Source organism: Vicugna pacos, chromosome 8, assembly GCF_048564905.1.
Source record: "Vicugna pacos chromosome 8, VicPac4, whole genome shotgun sequence".
Taxonomy (NCBI): domain Eukaryota; kingdom Metazoa; phylum Chordata; class Mammalia; order Artiodactyla; family Camelidae; genus Vicugna; species Vicugna pacos.
The window spans coordinates 7,431,206-7,450,933 of record NC_132994.1 but is presented as its reverse complement, the minus strand read 5'-3'; the positions used below and the strand labels follow the sequence as shown (position 1 = coordinate 7,450,933).

Sequence of the window (19,728 nt, the reverse complement as noted above, 5' to 3'; positions counted from 1 at the left end):
CTTGTCACCCCAAATGTGTAACTGCTTAACCACCCAGAGGTTCCTGCTTTTCTTTCTCTGCCCAGGGACCCCTGGTGCTTACACAGTGTATGTTTCCTGCATTTGGCTTGTTCCCCTCCTTTCTGCCCAATTCCTGCCATTTGGCCTGCGTTCCCCTTTCTCTGCTCATATCTAGCTCTCTGCCTGCTCTAACACTCTCACTTTATAAGTGAGAAAACTCCAGCAGAGTGCTTAAAACTTACAAAGTCTCAGAGCCCCGAAGTGGCAGAACTGGAGTTCAAACTCTGACCTTTTTTTTGCTTCAGAGTCCATGACCTTAATACATTTTCTTAGGTTGGAGCCTGACACATAATTGCAATTCAATAAATGATAGTAATTACAGTAATTACAGACTATCCACGTATATACTTTCTCTGTCATAAAACCCAAAGGAAAGGCATTCTACGCCTCTCTTCACCTCTTACAGTTTCATAATTATTCCTAAATGACTTGACAACCTGTTGTGAATTTATTTTTATCCATTTGAGAATGAAAAGAATCCCTGCAATCCCTGATTTCATACAGATGTTCACCCACGGTTCTACACATCTCCAGTGATGTTTGCAATGTCTCTGACTGGAGGTGTCCACAGTGGTAAGGGTTGGCTGAGTTACACACTCAGTTGTGAATCTGAGTTAGGAACAGAAAAACGTGCTGAATGTAACCAGGGCTCAATATTATGTGTGCTTTATAATTTTTAAAATTTGGTCTCTGTATGTTTTCTGCTTGTAAGACTAATGGAAATTTCTGGTGTAAGTTGAGAAAAATGCATGGAGTAGAGGTCAGCAAAGCTTATCTTAAAAGGTCAGGCTGATGTTTGATGGTTCATTATAGTGTTCTATTCATTATATAATTCTATTTTCTTGTTCTAGCTTCATCTGTTTTTACTATGATCTGTAATCAGTTGAAAGCAGTATGAGACCAAAGTGTGTTTTATTTACCATTGACTTCTCAGAAACTGGCAAAGTGACTGGTGATAGATGAATGTTCACTGGATGAGTTAAAATGGACGAAGGAATAGAAACACTGCTACTGCTACTAATGTGCTTTATCTGGTTGACATTTGTTTATGACATCAAACATTGTACTAAATCGTCCGTATGTGTTATATTACTTGAGAAAGAGGAATAAAGAAAATCAAAATAGAATAACTTGATTTAGTTAAAGTACAGAGTATGACTCATACTTTAATGGAAACTCACATTATATTTAAATCACATCATTAAAAAATGGTAGGCAAAAATACAGTTGTTATGTTTCATATACTAGACTGCGTTGAATTTATCACCTTACTGCAGTGATGATTTTGATGACTTCTTTAATCTGAGTATTTAGAACTGGAATACAAAGTGATCCATTAAGGTAGAATGGGTTGGGAAAAGAGCGTGCACTTGCAATTCAAAACTGGCTTCCAAATTTAGCTGTGTCATCTCGGACTTTTAAAAGCAGGTTGTGATAAAGACTGGCAAGAGTTCTATCAATAATCTCAAACTTTTGGATATCAGAATCTCCTTGCACTCTTAAAAATTATGGAAGGTCCCAAAGAGTTTTTGTTTATTGGGTTATGTCTACCAACTTATATAATATTAAAATTAAAACAGACATTTTTAAAACACAAAAATGTATTAAGTACACATTACATTAGTGATCAGAGGGATATCATGTCATTTAGCACCTGGAAAAGTCTCCTGTATACTTATGGGAATGAGAATGAAAAGGGCAAACAGCATCTTAGTATTATCATAAAGACCCTTTGAAAGAATCCTGTGGCTCCCCAGGGGTTCCTAGATCACATCTGCCATTAAAGTTATAAAAATTGTAGCAATTACTATCGTTGAGAATTTGGGAAACATGAAAGAGGAAGAAAAGCTGAAAATACAGGGAAAAAAGAAGAGAATGAAAGTTATTCAAAGTACATGCTACTTAACGTTGATATATAAATAGTATATACTGAACAGGAAGAAATTACAAAAGCAGGGCACACAGCCTCGTGGTGAGTATAAAAGACATATTTAAGTTTAAATTTTATACTGATAATAACAGCTAAAGTGGATAATCCAAACAACTTCCTAGAAGTCACTTTAAATAAATATGACTTGGGGGGAGGGTATAGCTCAAAGTGTTAGAGCACATGCTTAGGATGCATGAGGTCCTGAGTTCAGTCCCCAGTACTTCCTTTAAAAATAAATAAACCTAATTGCCTATCCCCTGGCCAAAATGAAATAATACAATAATAAATAAATTTAAAAAATAAATAAATTTGACTTACCTTTAAAGTGCCATTTTCGATAAATAATTGAATAAAAAATCCATCTACTGAATTGGAGTCTTGCTTGACATAGAGCAGGAGTCCATGGGAACTAGAGGTCTGAAATCCTAGGGAGATGCTATTTTGTGGAGTTAAAGACACATTCCAAAATTCTAGATAGGAATCTCCATAATAACAAACACAGCTGAAATCTGTGGAGTCAGAGAGAAAATACAATTTAGGTTGGGACTAAATGTTCAATAGTTGGGTTTCACATTATGACATTAGCCTGTTTTCTGAAATGGCTCTTATTTACAAGTCTGGACACACATCTGCTTCACCACTGTCATAGTGGCTTGTCATAATTTCTATGTACTGGGGCATTGTGATCAAATTTCATTGGAAGACGGGGATGTCCAGATGATTTATCTTCAAGTACTGTTACTTAGATTTTATGTTGCAGGTCAACAGAAATAGGATCATTTCCTAAAGATGTCCTTATTCAATGTATATATAAGGTGCTAGAATGAATTATAATTTATGTCATTATTGTTAATTTGGGTGGCTATGGAAGGCTGAAAGAGATTATTGGGAAGTCAAAGAATTGTCACCCTTTTGTAAAAACAATATATTATCTTAGCTTTAAAAAATATCTCTCTCTCATGTTATCTTTGTTTTTCTTTTGCATTCTGAATGATTCTAATTAGATTCAATCTTTCAAGTAACATATGAAGATATTCTGAGCAAAATACTTTGACAGTTTAATTTCTTAAATTTATAAATATATGGTTAATGAAACGTAGGTAGCTCATGTCTCTGAATAAGTTAACTATTTTATATTATTTTTTAAAATTACTTTTCTTTGATAGACACTTGATCCTTGTGGGTTGATGAGATTCCTGTGAATTTTGGATCTCTTTTGCTTTCTCGTCCTTCTGTGCCTACTTCTGTGACACAAACACACCTGCAAACTCTTTTAAAACTTCCAAATTGTTTATTTTTTACAATTAATAGAAGAGATTATTCATGAAACTGTTTAGTTTGCTGCCCATCTTAGGGTAACTCTTTTAAAATCGATACTTTAAAACTTCTACAGAGTTCATATTCTATGTGGAGTATTTTTCTTGTTTTAAAGTTTCAGCACAGCTTTAGAAATATTCTTTGTGCAACATTTTCAAACTTGTAAAAAACTCTAAGGAAATAATTAGCTAAACTTTAAAGAAAAGTTTTCTTTTTAGGTAGAAATAAGGTTCAAAATACTGCCAGAAAACATTTGTGTTTTGTAGACATAAAAACATATGTATTTTTATTTTATAACCAAGAAATTCATTAGCAGGTGGCTCAAAGATTAAAAATATTAACAATGCTTTCAACTTTGACATTCAAATTGTTTTAGTTGTTTTGTTACAGAGATGAGTATTTCTTCCTTGTACAATTTAATGGTGATGTTGATGGCACATTACAACACGCTTGCATATAACATTAAATAATTTTAAAGGTTTTATCCCTTTATTTGAATGAATTGGGAATGAAGACAAATATCTATTTTACTTAAAGTTCAAAATATGAAAGAGCATAAAATATTTTTGGACAAAAACTACAACATGAATGCACACAGCAAAGGTGAAATGAAGAAAACATTATATATTTTTAAATGTTTTAGAAAAAAAATATGTCCAATCAACAACATCTAAATAAAAAATTCTTTCAATTTTATTATTATTAAGAAATGTATTTCTATGGATTAATTTTTTTAATTAAGTGGCTCTGTCATGTGATTAGTGCTCTTAGTAAAAACCCACACATGTCCTCTATGAGGATGGGTTCATAGCAGATGAAATGGGTACGTCAGTATTTCCTTAGATTCATACCTCGATTCCTGGCTAGTAGCTGACTGTCAGATTGAAAGACTCAAAGTGCACAATTACATGTTCAAGCTGGAGACCTTAACTTTCATCTCTAACTTTCTGCCTCTGCTTCCCGTTCTGAAAGGTGGTTCTTGCCTTCATTTCTAACAGTGAATATTGAGTATGCAAATCAATAAAAATTTATTTGAAATTTGATTGTTGCTAGATGGGCAGGTGAATTTTTTTGACACAAAATTGTTTGAATTTCCAGTGTCTAGAGACCCATACACTTCCAATGCATAGGAATTAAGAAAACTTCAAAGCCATTGTAGTGAAAAATCAGAAGTCAGCAACCCTGCCCTCCCCTCCAGCACAAAGAAGGGTTTTAAATAGATTAGAAAAATAATAGAATAAATATATTTTAGAAGAAATTAATAGTACAGAGTCTGAGGAATAAATAAATATTGAAATTAGAACAAATAAAACTAATGTGTATAATATTCAATTCTTTGACACATTATGAACAATTACTCCAACAGCACAATTTCCTTTTACTAAAAGAAATAGAAAAAGTAAAGAATTCTTAGCTTGAATCTTTATTTGGTGTTATGGTTAGCAGATCATAAAATATTGAATAGATTTTAAAGAATAGTCATTTTTGTAGTTAGTGTATTATATGTAAGATCTAACATGAAAGTTGGAATCTTATGAGAGAATAATTGAATACCAAGCTTTTCTGCAAGGTTTGTTAGTTGGGTAATGACTGTATAATGACTGGATAGTTTAAAAAAGACATATATTATTTGACCATATTTCCAGTAGATTATGGTCAATATCAGTGTAATCTATGACTCATCACTGAAAGAAAGAGTGATTATGTATTGATCTCTGGAGTATGTAGCACAAATTAAATGTTAAGAAATAATTCACAACTAAAATGCAAAATGGCTCTTTATTTCACATGTCTTGGAAATAATATCTAGGAAAAATTAGTGGACATCTGTGATACGTAGGGGTGTGTGTGTGTGTGCACACGTGCAAAATTTTCTGTTACAGTTTCAATTTGAGAAAAGATGTGTATGTATAACTCAGATATAACTCACATAGGAAGAAATCCTAGATTGTTTATTTAGAAGACTGTGTTGAGTCCTGAATCTTGAGTCTACCAGTGAGCAGAGTGGCAACCACATGTTAGCTGCAGAAATTCTATGTGACTTGGTTCTCTTCAGTTACATTATTTCTAGAAAGAGGAGCTTGGATTTTATCATTACCAATACTTCCTGTGTTTAATACTTCAGAGTTCCACATTATATCAATTGTATTTAATTCACTTTAAAATCTAACTTTACATCGTCCATTTAAATTCATCTCAGTTAGCTTAATATCTACAAAAAAAGTAGGAGAAAGGAAGAAAATTCACATTTACCAACTGTTTACTGTGCCAGGTTTGTTAAATACTTTACTCGTGCTTTTTAAAGTGCTGATTTTTTTTCCAGGCAATTTAAAGATTTATGCCATTTGAAAATGCTTCTGTGAGAACTAAGCATATTTCACAATAAATTATGAAATATTTGTTCCTTTCATAGATTTTCACAAATTGATTCGAAGTCAATGACACAATTTACCAAGCAAATATTAATCATAGAATGCAAAAAGATGTTTACAAAACAAACACTGAAATGAAAAGCCAGAGAGTGCAGTTTAAGATTGGCAGACTCAGTATAGCCTGAGGAAATGTATAATAAATACGATCTACAGAGGTTGCTATAAGAAATTGCAAGGTTTAAGTGACTGCAAGGAAAGCTGAGAGAGAACTCCTCAAATAGTTGAATGGATTTTTCTCTGAAAGCAATTAGCGGTCTTTTGGAAAGGACGTGCAGCACCTACGATCACAATGTTTTCCTTTCACCAGCAATCGGAAATAGGGGATCAGGAAACATTCCTTCAATAGCCACGTATAAGGATAGGAAGTAACACACAAATCCAATCATGCCCCTTTGCCGATTAAAAACATCTCTTGCTGCCAGTTGTTGATGGCAGAACTGCTCAGTATTGACTCTGTGTGGAATCTTTCCAGCCCTTTCTTTCTCCTTTGACTTTTAATGTGGAGTGCCAATTATTCTAGAATGACTTCCAGAGCAGGCACCCTCCCCAAGCTCATCTACATTCCCAGTTCTGTCACACACCCGCTTCCTGTACATGAGTCTATTTCCAGGATATTTACTGATTCCATTGGACAAGCCGAAAACCCCAAGCTGATCAAATGCTGATGTAATCAGTGCAGCTTTAGGGTAAGTCTCGATACCAGGTAATACAAGCCCTGTATAGTCCCGTTCCTCAGGACTGTGTTGCTGTTTGCCCTGTGCCTTTTGATACAAATAATGCAATCAGTAACGTGTGCAAACATCCTTTTAAGTTACATAAACACTGAATAAACATTGATTTGAATTCCATTGATTTCACAGAAAAAATGGTAAGTGATACCTTTGTGACACTTCATCTTCCTATACGTGCACACGTACTTGTCTCCATTTTACCAGGGCTACCGGAACATTTTTAATACAGGTTTGTACATTTCTTCATAAAGGTCATGTGCATATTTTCTTAGGTTAACCTCAGCAACCTTATGAAGTTATTGCTATTTTAAATAGTTTTTTGTAGTATTATATATTTAATTCACTGAACATATTGAAATGCAAGCGACTATTGTATATTGAGCAACCCTTGAACTCTCCTGTTTTTAACAACACTGTAACCTCTGTGAGTAATGAGATTTTTCTTTCTTTTGTTTCTAATTCTTAAACTGTCTTATTAGCTTGTAATATTGCCTAGGACCATCAGAAGAAACATTGAACTGAAATTATAATGATGAGATTCTTTCTCTTGTTTTAATTTTTGCAGGGAAGGCTTTTAAGCTTTCATCTTTGAGTGGAATGTTTGGTTCTTTTATAAGCGATACCATTTAACTCATTAAGGAAGCTCATAGATACAGAGAACAGATTGGTGGTTGCCAGAGGGGTCGGGGCGGAAAATGGGTGAAATGGGTGAGGGGGTCAAAAGGTACAAAGTTTCAGTTACCAAGTAGATCATTTATGAGGATATAATGTACAGCATGGTGACCATAGTTAACACTTCTGTATGGCATGTTTTTTATTTTTATGTTTGAAAGTTGCTAAGAGAGTACATCTTAAATGCCCTCATCACAAAAAAGAAAAAAAAGATTGATAGAATAAAATTCATATTTTAAGGCAAGGCAAAAAATTTAAACATAAAAGTTTTTCTCTGGCCACGTGGGCCTCTTCCCACCTCTCCAGGGAAGAGCCTTAGTCATCTGAAATTGTGCACTTACCAGACCTCCCCCAGGGCAGAAATACCTGCTCGCCCATAAAGATCATTTTTCCTTCTGGCACCAGCCATGTAATTCCTTAGAAGACAACACCTGTTTCTCAATCCTGTAAGGGGTCATAATGACCCACCACTTGCCTTGTACATGCAGGCATCTTTGATGAACTTTGCGTACAATGCCAATATTTTATATTCATTAAAGATAGACCAGAACAGACCGGTCAGACATCCTGGGGAGATCCTGGGCTGCACCTCATGGAAGTTCTTAGCTCAAATATTTACTTCTGACCTTATTATGTTACTAGCCATATTACTTGTATTCTGCCTATTTTGCAAGGTTATTGTTTCTTGCATTAACAAATGTGGACTGAGCCTCCAATAAAATTAATGATAGCCAGGTGACTTGAAACCATTGGTCAAATATATAGCATTATCTAAGATCAATGATGGCAATAGTGCAACTCTACATATAGGAAGAAGCAACAAGACGGAACCATTTTTAGGACCTTAACAGGCTAGTAAGACAAGAGGATGAGAGACTGGTTACTGTTAACAGAGCCTAGTCCAGTAACAGCACATTGAGTGGCCTATCAAGAAATCATTGCCTGACCTGGGAATCAGCATTCCCAGCACCATCAGACAAATTGGTCATGAAATGCCTCCCAAACCTTGGTTGAAAATTAGACCAAAAGGGAAAGGATTAAAACATAAAGATAACTGCCCACCATCCAGTTCTGCAAGAATCCAGCTATCAGTCCCTGCAGTCACTAACCTACACGAAACTCTGACAATAGTTCTGAGTGACAAGCAGGAGGAGGCACTTTGTGCTCTGAGAAAATTGGCAGAATGGCCTTCAGATAACTAGATCCTTTCACGAGAAAATTTTCTGAATTCAGTTTCTTGCATCTTTATATACTTAGAAAAGTACTGGAACCAGTGACTTAGATTTCGGCTTCTTAAGGATAGCAGTAACCTTGTACCAAGATGAGTGCTTGATTGCGCGTGCCGCTTCACCAAAATCATACATATACTAGCCTCCCCCTTTACCTTTTCAGAACAGTTCTCGGAGCTCTCTGAGACGCTGTTTCCTGGATTATAACCCTCAGCTTGACTCGAATAAAATTTTCCATTTCTTCTTACATTGGCTATTGATTATGTTGATTGCTTTTTTCATTGACACTATGTGTGGTGACAAACGGCAACTAGATTTGAAAGAGAAGAGCAGACCTGACTCCATGTTGGATCTATTTCTTCTGCTCGAACCTTTGCGCTCTGTTCCCTGTGCTTAGTCATGCTGGCTCTGCACCTTTTGTGAAAGAATGTTGCTTAGAGCCTAAAACGTACATAATAGCCCATTCTCAATGCTCTGTCTCCCAGGCTTGACCTTTAAATTCATAATGCTTTTTCATTCATATAGAGATAAAAAGTTTCAGAACAGGATATAATAATAGTCTTGTTGGAGATTTATAAGAGCATTGTGACCAGACCTACGTGGACAGATGCAAGAACAAAGGATTTGGGTAACAAGAAGTTTGTAGCAACCAGCCACACTCCATCCCTTTTAGTATAAAAGGAGCCTGAATTTTAACTCAAGTGAGATGGTTCTTTGAGATGCTAGTGGACCATCTTCTTGATTTGCTGTCTTTCTAAATAAAGCCACTATTCCTTGTCCCAATATCTTGTCCCTCAATTTATTGCCCTGCTGTGCAGCAAGCGGTAGAACTTCGTCTTGGTAACAGATTTATGGTAGTGATCATACCACAGTGTATACAAATGTTGAATTGTTGTGTTCTGCACCTGAAACTAATATAATGTAATATGTAAATGACACCTCAGTAGAGGCCATACCTCAATAATGTGTAACAACAACAACAACAAAGAATGTCAGGTGGAAAGCTGTGAGAAACAGAGAAAAAGATACCAAGTAATATTAAAAAAGGTAAAAAAAAAAAAAGGAATTTTCCTCCTATTCGGTAGTTTGTTGAAATTTTTAGCAGATCTTAAATTTTATCAGTTTTTCACTTATTGATATGATGACATTGTAAATAACTTTAATATTCTAATATTAAACCTTCATATCATCTCAGAAATACATCCCATTTGCTTATAATGTGGGTACACATATGAATTTCATTTGTAAGAACTCATGTTTAGGATATTTGCATTTATACTGATGGTTGAGATTGCCTTTTAATTTTCTTTCTTTTTTATTTTCTGGCTCCCTTTCTGACTGGCATACTAAAGTTTTACTTAACTTCATTAAATAAATTGGGCAATGTGAATTTCCATTTCTAATCTCTGAAGGTGTTTTTGTTTACCTACCACCCAAATTCTGTATCACACTATAAAACTGTGCATTATGTAACATTCTAAAATAACTACAAAAGATTTGATTTAGTGTACTGATTAGGAATCAGAATGTTAACGGCAGGCAAAGTCATGACTTGCAAGAAGATTTAGTTTTTGTTTTAATTTGGCCACTTAAGTTACCTGACAGAAGTCACCTCACTTCTTTACTGCCCTGTGTTTACCCATAAAATTAGGGTGGCATCAGTCATGAACTTGTAATTGCAACAGACACAATTTTAGTTTGTATTCCTGGGTTTAATTATGCACTTTGTCACTTAAAATTGTGGAATATTGGATAATATATTTTAGCCTCCTTGGTCCTCTCAGTTTCATTAGTACCTTGGCAATAACAAGGTTGCTCTGGTCTAATGTATGTGAGAGCATTAGATCAAGGATTTGCTCCAGTCTGCATTTGGGAAAGACATCTCCTATAATGAAGTAGAAAGATTTTGCAAAATCTATTTTTAAAACAGTTATTGCATGAATATGCCCTACATTTCCCTGAGGCATATATTTAGGATGGTCTGAAGCACCTGGTATCGCCACATTAAGCATATGTAGGGAGACTCGGAAGGATTTCAAGGAGGTGTGTGATGAGGCTGCGTGAGCCCCGGGAGGACCCTCTCTCCCCATTATTGTGGTTTCCTTTTTTTTCAGTGTGTTTTACCTGTTTACAGGAGTGAAATGTACAAATAAAACTAAATGAATCCTGTACATTTTATTAATAAAGATAATTCATATCACATTGTCCTTTTTCCTCTCTTGCATCTCCAATTTGATTCTCACCTCAGTCTGCAAAGTGTGTCAGGACAGCGTTCTTAGGAACTCCGTATTTTTACCTAAGAAACTGAGGTTTACAAGAAGGTAATTTGATCAATATTATCGATCTTAGAAATGCACTTCTTTTATCAAAGCTCATGTGTTTTAACACCAGTCTTATTCTGTGTGAACAGATTGATTATCAAACAGTCTTTGCAAATCTTTAAAAATATTCTCATTTTTTAAAAGGTCCAGTGTGGATCGTCAGATTGAGTTCTTACATTCTCTGTAACGTAAGAGAGCAGTATACTTATTTGCATTGCTGAGTGTACAAACTATGCCCCGCTTTCCAGTGGGCTCCGAAGTGCTTCGAATCTGGTTTTCAAGTATTACTTTTAAAAAAAAAAATGTATAACCATTGAGCTCTTAGCTAGTTTACAATAACTATTTGATTAATAAAGGTCCTTTGAGATTAAGTTTTCAATTAATATTAACTAATCTTTCAGATGATGTGTATAATATTTCCTCCTCCTCCTTCTACTGTTTGTGGTTTAAGGAATATTATAGGCTATTTGGGATCTTCTAAGGTAGCTGGGAATCTCACTACTTAAAACATATGAGGCTTATGAGAAAAATACACGTCCACATAGAAATGAGATGGTGGCACCGGGAAGAACTTTGTTACCTGCTTAACCTCTTCATCTCCTTGACTAAGAGTTTACAGAGAAAACAAAACGAATGAATCAGGGTTCTTCTGTTGCTCCTGGGCTCTCAGCTCAGGAAGGACTCTCATGCACATTTAGGACAGACTCCTTGTTTCAATACCGAGAAGCCTTGTATTTATTTTTTCTTTTGATTCAGACAATTTAAACTTTCCATTGATAAGGTTAGTCATAACAAAATGAAATAACGCATGTTGAATGAATAAATTTATCTGTCATTGTGTATCATTGTAATAGACTAGGGAACTAGGCATGGATAAAAACTGAGAAGGTTTATCACATTGTATATTAATTTGATTTATGCTATGACGGTTGGGAATAAAGTAGAAATTTAGCAAGTTCTCAAAACTAATTGCTGATATGTCACGTTTGTTAATTTCCAGTAAAATAAAATGGAAATGCTCCTACCAGTACTATCCTTATTCAGTGTAACAAAATGCTCTGTCTCAATGGTGGTGGGGTTGGGGGCAGGCTGCCTCTGGATACGCCACTTTGATACATCAATCATTCCGAATTAAAGCTACTTAGGAATCAACTGGTCCAAGAAGGACACTCTGTGCCTCCTCTGTCCCCCTGAAAGCAGGAAATAAATCTCCCAGGTGAAGGGTGTCTGCTCTATACCAGGAGGTAGACAGACCCCTTATCACCAGAGATAGGGAATTTCGGGCAGAGAAGGCTGTAGAAACAAATCTTATTACCTCTTTAATTTACTACCCCCAGCCCAAATTTCTTTGTTTTGTCAAACCTTTTTAAATTTATTGTTTCTTTGTCTAAAAGGTGTAAAAACTGCCTACTCTGGTCACTTTCCTTAGTCTTATATTTTTGTAAGTTCCCATACATACAAAATTAAATGTGATTTTCTCCTGTTACTCTGTCAATCTAGTTATCTATCAGGGCAGCCAGAGAACTGAGAAGGAAAGAAAGGGAGGTTTTCCTCTCGTACAGTGACCTGTGTTATAATTGATAAAACTTCAGAAACGCCTTTCTAATTTTCCAGATATATTGTTGCTTATTCAGGGCAACAGCTGAAAAGTAAATGATCTTCCCTGTACTGAGAACACTGAATAGTCAATTCTTAACTCTTACGTAATTAAATAGAATCATGAGCCCTTGATATTTACTTGCCTAATACTCTCTTTTCACGTACTTTATTCTACAATCTATCAGATCACTTCATTGATGCCTATAGTCTAATTAGCCCCCTCAAGCTGTTCTGGCAATTATCAGCTTTAATTCTTTTCAATGCTCAGACTTTCCTGATAGACAAGGGAGAAGCAGAGGTGTTAATAGCGATTAGCCGTATCTCACCTTATTCCTAGCATTCAATTTTTAATTACATGTAATTTTCAACTCTTCTCCTGCACTTCCTACACTGTGAGATTTTCCAGACTGACTTCTGCTGCTAACCAGCAGTTGGCCACAGGGAAGAGTATAAAAGAAAAGCAGGCTTATGTCTTTCAAAATTGTGAGACACAGATAATAAAAGGGAGACAATGCACATAAAAATGTGTAGATAATATGATTTTATGCACACACATACATATGTGTGTGCACATCCATACAGAGCAGTCTTGAATGTGTCCACTGACAGAAGTGGCACTTGCATGTACACATTTTCCTGCAGGTGTGACAGGTTAGATGATTTATTTTGAGAAAAGCCCTATTTAGGAAACACTAAGACCCACTGGCCACTAACACTTTAGTATGCCTCCTAGTGATATAAAACTTCATCATTAAAATAAGTCAGGGCATAAACCACATACGTATATCATATTTCCTCACTTATTTACACTATGCGGCATTTTTAAAGTCACTTCCAGTCCTTTGGAATGAAGCATGGAGGAAAGAAAGAAGAAACAATGTATTTTTCATTGTGGGAGTGCAGGGTTAAGGATTAAAAGCCAAATAAGTGACATTCCCAGTGTAGATGTGGCCACCAAGGAGTCAGGGCTAGGAAAGGAGGGGTGGGAGTAGGGGGACCACTTGGGGAAGGAGGATTAATGGCAAGTTGAGGAACAAGCACATGAAGGCACATTTTAAAAACATTAAGCCTTGTTTGCTTTATATTCCAGCGACTATGGAAGTAAGTCCCAGGGATCTGAAAGAAACACACTCACATTACTGAGCGATGGTCTGGCCAAGAATGATAACTCTAATGGCAGGAATACTGAGTTGAGGCTCAGAGGACTTAAATGGGGATTCACTAATTCACAGTTTGCAGATGTGGGGCACAATATGGCATCTTTGGTGAGTTTCAGTTTTTATGGGCACATATTATGATCACTGACTCTACTTTGATTTTGGAGAAATGATTTGGAACTCATGTTACTAAATAAGAAAGCTAAGTTGTCTTCACCTTTACTAAGCAAAATGACTGGATTTTCATTCCAGAAAATTACTGATATTTTGCACCATCTGTCTGTACTATACCTGTAAATAATGGATGAAAAATCAAACATTTTAAAAGTAATCATTTTCTTATAATAAGCCTTCCAAATAGGTCAGCTGTTAGAATGTCTCAGAATTGTAATAATCACTTACTATACCTCTTTCTTCCTACTATTAAAATAAAACAACTTCCACTTCACAATTTTATTGAGGATTAATTTTATACTGTAACTTAAAATGCCTCCTTTTACTTCTAATGTTGCTAAAGATACAAATGTTTTAATTTAGAGAACAAACTGCCATAGAAATTAGGAAATAAAATATGCGGATTTCCTTGAGAACGTATCTTGTGAAGACTTGAAGCTTCTTGTCACCTGGACGTCCTTGCACATCTCAGTGGGCTCGGTGCGCTCTGCAGGGTAGCCTGACACATTAAGGTTACAAATTAGTCTGATTTCATTCAAGGACTGCTGGATATGTCAGTACATAGATGGTCTGGTGAAAAATGTACCAGCTCTGAAACATTTGACTACTGGGATTTTTTAACTCCACTCTCACACTTCTGGTTATCCAGTGTCGCCATTTCTTATGGCTTCCGTGGTTTCTGTGCTATAAATCACCATGCTTCTCTACTTTTCCCACTCCTAATTCTATTTTCCAAACTCTCAGATCAGTTAGTCTGATTTTTCTTGTTTAGTTGTTTTCCAGCTTCCAAATTTTTATATCTGTTTACTCCTCTACTATTATCTTTGTCCTATAGTGGATTTCTTCTCATACATATATATATGTAATTAGATGTATAATTTGATTTATAATACAAATATACAATCAAAACTGTTTCAGTTCCTTGTAAAAGCAGTGTCACTCTGGATGCACAACATGAGACCAAAGTTTTCCCAGAGTTGTAGGGTATTTGCTAATTCTAATAAGAAAGTATCATAATTGAGTAATCCACTTCCTTGAAACGTTATGAGAGAAGGTCGGCCTAGATATGCCTATCAATACCTACTGCTGAAAAAAACCCAAATATGTTGGCTAAAATATTTTTAAAAAGTACTTTGAATGTGTTGTTGAGCTGAAAAAGGATTTAGAGAAGCCAGACTTAACAAGGAAGTTGAAGCTCACACAAATCCAAGTTGAATGAAGGCAGACACCCTTGTAAGGCTGCCCCTCTCTGTGGGGCCCTGGAGATACCAAACTTCTGTTTTGATGGTCAGATGGGGCACAAGATACAGAACCAAGTCTAGGTCCCATTCAAGAGAGGAGTCAAATAAGAAATCCTCACATAAACTGAATTCCAAAAAGGACCTACAAATAAATGTGCCCTACAGAAGTTAGCAATGAAATGACTGCTTGGCCCTAGGGTGGGGAGAATATTCTGAGAATTTATAACCAAAATCTATATATACATATTCATCATGAAATTTTAAACTAGAATTTATTTTCAAGTGGTGCTCTGTTTGTAGTATCCAGGAATTTGGCAGGAAAAAACAATAAAACCTAAGTAGAAGAACACATTTTGAAACCAGAGTCCAAAGAATTCCTATAAATAAAACTCCAAAGCAAGCTGCTTTCAAACAATCATCAACAGATCCAAAGGAAACAAAGCATCATGAATAAAAAGCTGTCAACAAGAGTGTGGGAAACTCATAGAGTTCAGTTCATGAAATAATCTGAAATATTAAAATATGAAATAGTTTTGTTCAATATCTTTGAAAAATGAGACAGAATTGAAAATGTAAATAAAGCATGAGAGACCATCATATATAAGCAGGGATATTTGAAAAGGGCTAAATATAACTTGAAGCAGTAAAAACCAAAATGTTTGAAATAAAAATTCAGCAGAAGATACAGTTAAAAATATCAGTAATGTACTGAACGTGAGATCAGAGTAAGTTATCCAGAATGCAGCAGAGAGAATACTGGATAGAAGCATAAAAAACAGCCTAAGAAACATGCTGTTTTTTAAAGTGGAGCGAGAAAAAGCTATCTCACGTGCGCACGCGTGTGTGCGTGTGCGTGTGCGCGTGTGTGTATAATTTAGAGAACAAAAAGAGAAGAAAAATCTATCACACGTGCATGTATGTGTATGTGTGTGTGTATATACATATATATATTATTTAGAGAACAAAAAGAAGAGAAAAAAGGGAACAGCAATACTGGAGAGTTAATGGCTGAGAATTTTGCAACATGGACAAAGGAGTGAAAGGTTTGTTAATGAGATTAAACACAAGATAACTGATCTGTGGCATAAATAAGATGGAGTTAAAAATGGAAGACAGTATTAGATAAAAAGAGAGATGGGAGAGTGTGACCAACAATCCACGTATTTGTTGCGAGTATGGAATAAATATTGATAAAATTTACACATGGTAAGGATGCATGATAACATTTTAAAGATAAACATTAAAGGAATAGAAAAGGAGCAAATAACTTACAATTTTAGAGGAAAAACATAATGAAAAACTCCACCAATCAAAACATTGGTGAGGAAGAAGAGACAAAAGAAAAAAAAAAAACCCTGAAAATGCAGGACACAAATGAGATGATGTAGTATTTCTAACTACATCTGAAATCACAAGTATAAAAATGCTGCACTTGACTGGTTTCTGCCATTTACAGTGACAAACCTCAGCATATGAAAAGGCTGTTTTCCAAACTTAACTTTGTGGCAAGAGTACATTCTGTATATTTTAATAAAGCAGCAGAAATACTGGGGTGGGGGAAGTGGGTGGGACTAGAGATCCGTCTGTATGTCTAGAGTGTGCTGTGGGAGATACCCTCCAAAACTAAATAGTTGAGGGACTTTAAGTAGGAGTTCTAATGTGAGGGAGATATTGTCCAGTAACACAATTACGTAGAGCCAGGAATTGACAGAACTCTCCCAAAGAAATTAATGTGAAGGAGACAACTCTCCTTAAAGTAATTTAAAAACTATAGAAATCAAGAACAAATAACTATTGAAGTTTTTTGGTCTAAAAAGATCAAGGGAGAAGGAGTTTGTCTCCTCTCTGGAGCAACTGTTTGAAGATGATTGAGACAATTTTTCATCCTTATGGGCAAAACTGAAATTGCTTTAATTAAAAATAATATATCGATTGTATGCAGCCTAAAGAAGTAAATGGGAAAAGCAACTTTTTAAATGTTTTTGGCAGAACATATATATAGCAGAATATTATTGTGATTTGGGGAAAGAGAAGTATTTATTTAAAAAGATCCCAGAAGAATAAATCATAAATAGAAGGAGGGGTATTTTTGAGGAAACTAAATTAGGAATTCCTGAATTTCTGTTAATCTGAAATACTAAAGAAAATAAAAGATAAGACAATAAGAAGAGATTTGCAAAACATATAACTAATAAAAGATCTGTATCCAGAGTTAAACACAGACAAACTAAAACTGCAATTCAATAAGGAAAAATAATTATCCTGTCAAAAAAGGCACAGAGGTCTTGAAAAGACTCTTCTCAAAAGAGAAAATGCAAATTGCCAGTAACATAAGAAAAATACTAATCTTTATTAGTACTCCAGGATTGCAGCTACTCCATTGGGGTATTTTTTACAACTACCTGAATGGCAAAAATTTTACATGTGAAAATACGAGGTGTTCCCAAAGTTATAAAATAATCAGAAAATGTTATAGAATTTGATTGGGGTTAGATACAGATGAAGTCATTTGGGAGAATGTTTTGATCTAATCAGGGAAAGTTGAATATTTTCGCCCAGTATGATGCACAAGTCCACCTCTAGGCTTATGTCCTAAAGAACTATTGCTTATAAGTACTAAGAAAAATACAAAAATGTATTGACAAGATTCTAATACACAAAATGTCAATCAAAAGGAGTAAGCAGGAAGGAAACATACGTGTTTTAAAATTTATACAAATTTCAAAACATCCAATAAAACAATGGATATATGTACTACATGTAATGTAATATTTATAATAGTCAACCTTATTACATATAATTATATGTTACATTGCATATATTATATTTTTTAATTTTAGTAGTATATGATTATAAAGAAAAACTAAAGAAAGCTAACCAAAAAGAAAGCCAGGGGATGTAGCTGATAATGTTCTATTTCTTAAATTGTGTTGACAGTAGGTACAGTTCTGTCTTTTATTTGTCATTCTTTATTTAGATAGGATGTAAGTCTTTGTTGTGTTTATTCAGTAGATAATAAAAACAGTTTCAAAATAAAAATGAAAATACTGGGAATGGAATGGCGGCTAGGCTAGTAGCTTCCAGCTTGTCATCTGAGTGACTCTGGATTTCTTAAGCAGTTTCACCCCCAAGGAAATCTGTCTCAGTTTTAAATGGCACATCTGATTGAGGACACTGTTGTATCTATGTCAGATATTGCACTGATTTAAGTCCTGGGTATCTCACTATCTGTTTTGGGAAGCGAAGCTGTGACCTTGGAGTGAACGAGTGCCAATCTGAGGCAGATAGAAATACACCCCTCGTTCCTTTGGTCTCCACCATCCAACTTTTCGTTCATCTCTTTGACTTCTTACATGAAATCACTCAGCTATTTAGTTTTCTTAGTTATGGCTCCACACCATATCTTCCTGGTTACTCTCCTCCACTGAAATATTTTCCTTTCATAATATTTTTGAGGTTTTCCAAAAATAGGAAACTACTACAAAGAAGTTTAAAGAACAAGATTAATGTGGCATATGTTGAAGTTTGCTTATCAACTCTAAGAATTTTCAAAATCTCAGTCTCAAAACTCATTAGCTTCACATGCCTGATTGATGCATTGCTCCTTTTCTTAAACAGGGATGAAAAGATTCACATATAATTGGTTCCATGTTCATCCTCCAAGCACTTTCTCAAGCTCCTGTGGATACAGGGGATCTTGGGAGGGAACATGAAATCCTTTTCAGTTCTGCTACAATACAGCTTCCCCAGAGGCAAGGGCCCTACCACTCTACCTTCATTGAGATAAGGTGTCTTCCTTTCTTGCCTTGAGAAGTGTACAAACTGGGTGACAGCTGTGGCTTCTTTCTTTAGTCTCCCAAAGAAGTAATGTTCAGAAACAGAAGAATTAGAGAATTGTTCCCCAAAATTGCTAGAGGAGATTTTTAACTCATTTTTCTAGAGTTACTGAATAAACACGACATTTATTCTTTCATTCAATTGAGATTCATCTCAATCTGTGACAGACTGAGAGTCCACTATGAGTCAAAAATTGCTTCAAAACAATTTTATCTTCTTGATTTTTCTCTTCAGAGACTAATTTTTTCTCATTTGGAAACTGTTTGTCATCCTTGATGAAATCTCTAGTGGCTTCCTTTATTTTCTCAGATTTCCTGTGCCCTTTACAATATATTCTGGAATTAGATTAGGATACTAGAATTCACTATAGAAAGAAATAGAAAGACAATAAAAATATGAGTTAGACACAGCTGCAGACAAGATCCTAGCTTCCCACAAGCCTTCCCTTCTAGTGACCCTGCTAATGGAGGTCAGGGAAAATGGTCCTGCTGCTGTCACTGCCACATTATAATTCTGTTTAAAAGAAGTGGACAGATGACTGGAAAAAGAAGTTATGGTACACATATACAATGGAATACTACTCAGTCATAAAAAGAATGAAATTTTGCCATTTGCAGCAACATGGATGGACCTGGAGATCATCATTCTAAGTGAAACAAGCCAGAAAGAGAAAGAAAAAAACCATATGATACCACTTATATAAGAAATCTAAAAAATGAAACAAATCTATTTATTTACTAAACAGAAACAGATTCAGACACAGAAAACAAACTTATGATCACGGGGGGACCATAGATGGAAAGGGATAAATCGGGAGTTTGAGATTTGCAGATACTATTATATACAAAGGAGATTAACAGCAACTATATATTATACAGCCCAGGGAACTATATTCAATATCTGGGAGTAACCTATAATGAAAAAGAATATGAAAATGAATATATATGTGTGTATATGTATGACTGAAACATATGCTGTACACCAGAAATTGACACAATATTGTAAACTGACTATACTTCAATTAAAAA

The 19,728-nt window shown here is 35.1% G+C and overlaps 1 protein-coding gene across 1 annotated transcript in view; it reads right to left on the bottom strand.

The window, feature by feature from the left end:
- EYS (eyes shut homolog) overlaps positions 1-19,728 on the bottom strand; it is a 1,174,088-nt gene that overhangs the window by 442,091 nt on the left and 712,269 nt on the right. The window contains 1 exon segment of the mRNA XM_006211933.3: positions 2,309-2,499. Within this exon segment, the coding sequence (XP_006211995.2) occupies positions 2,309-2,499 (191 nt within the window).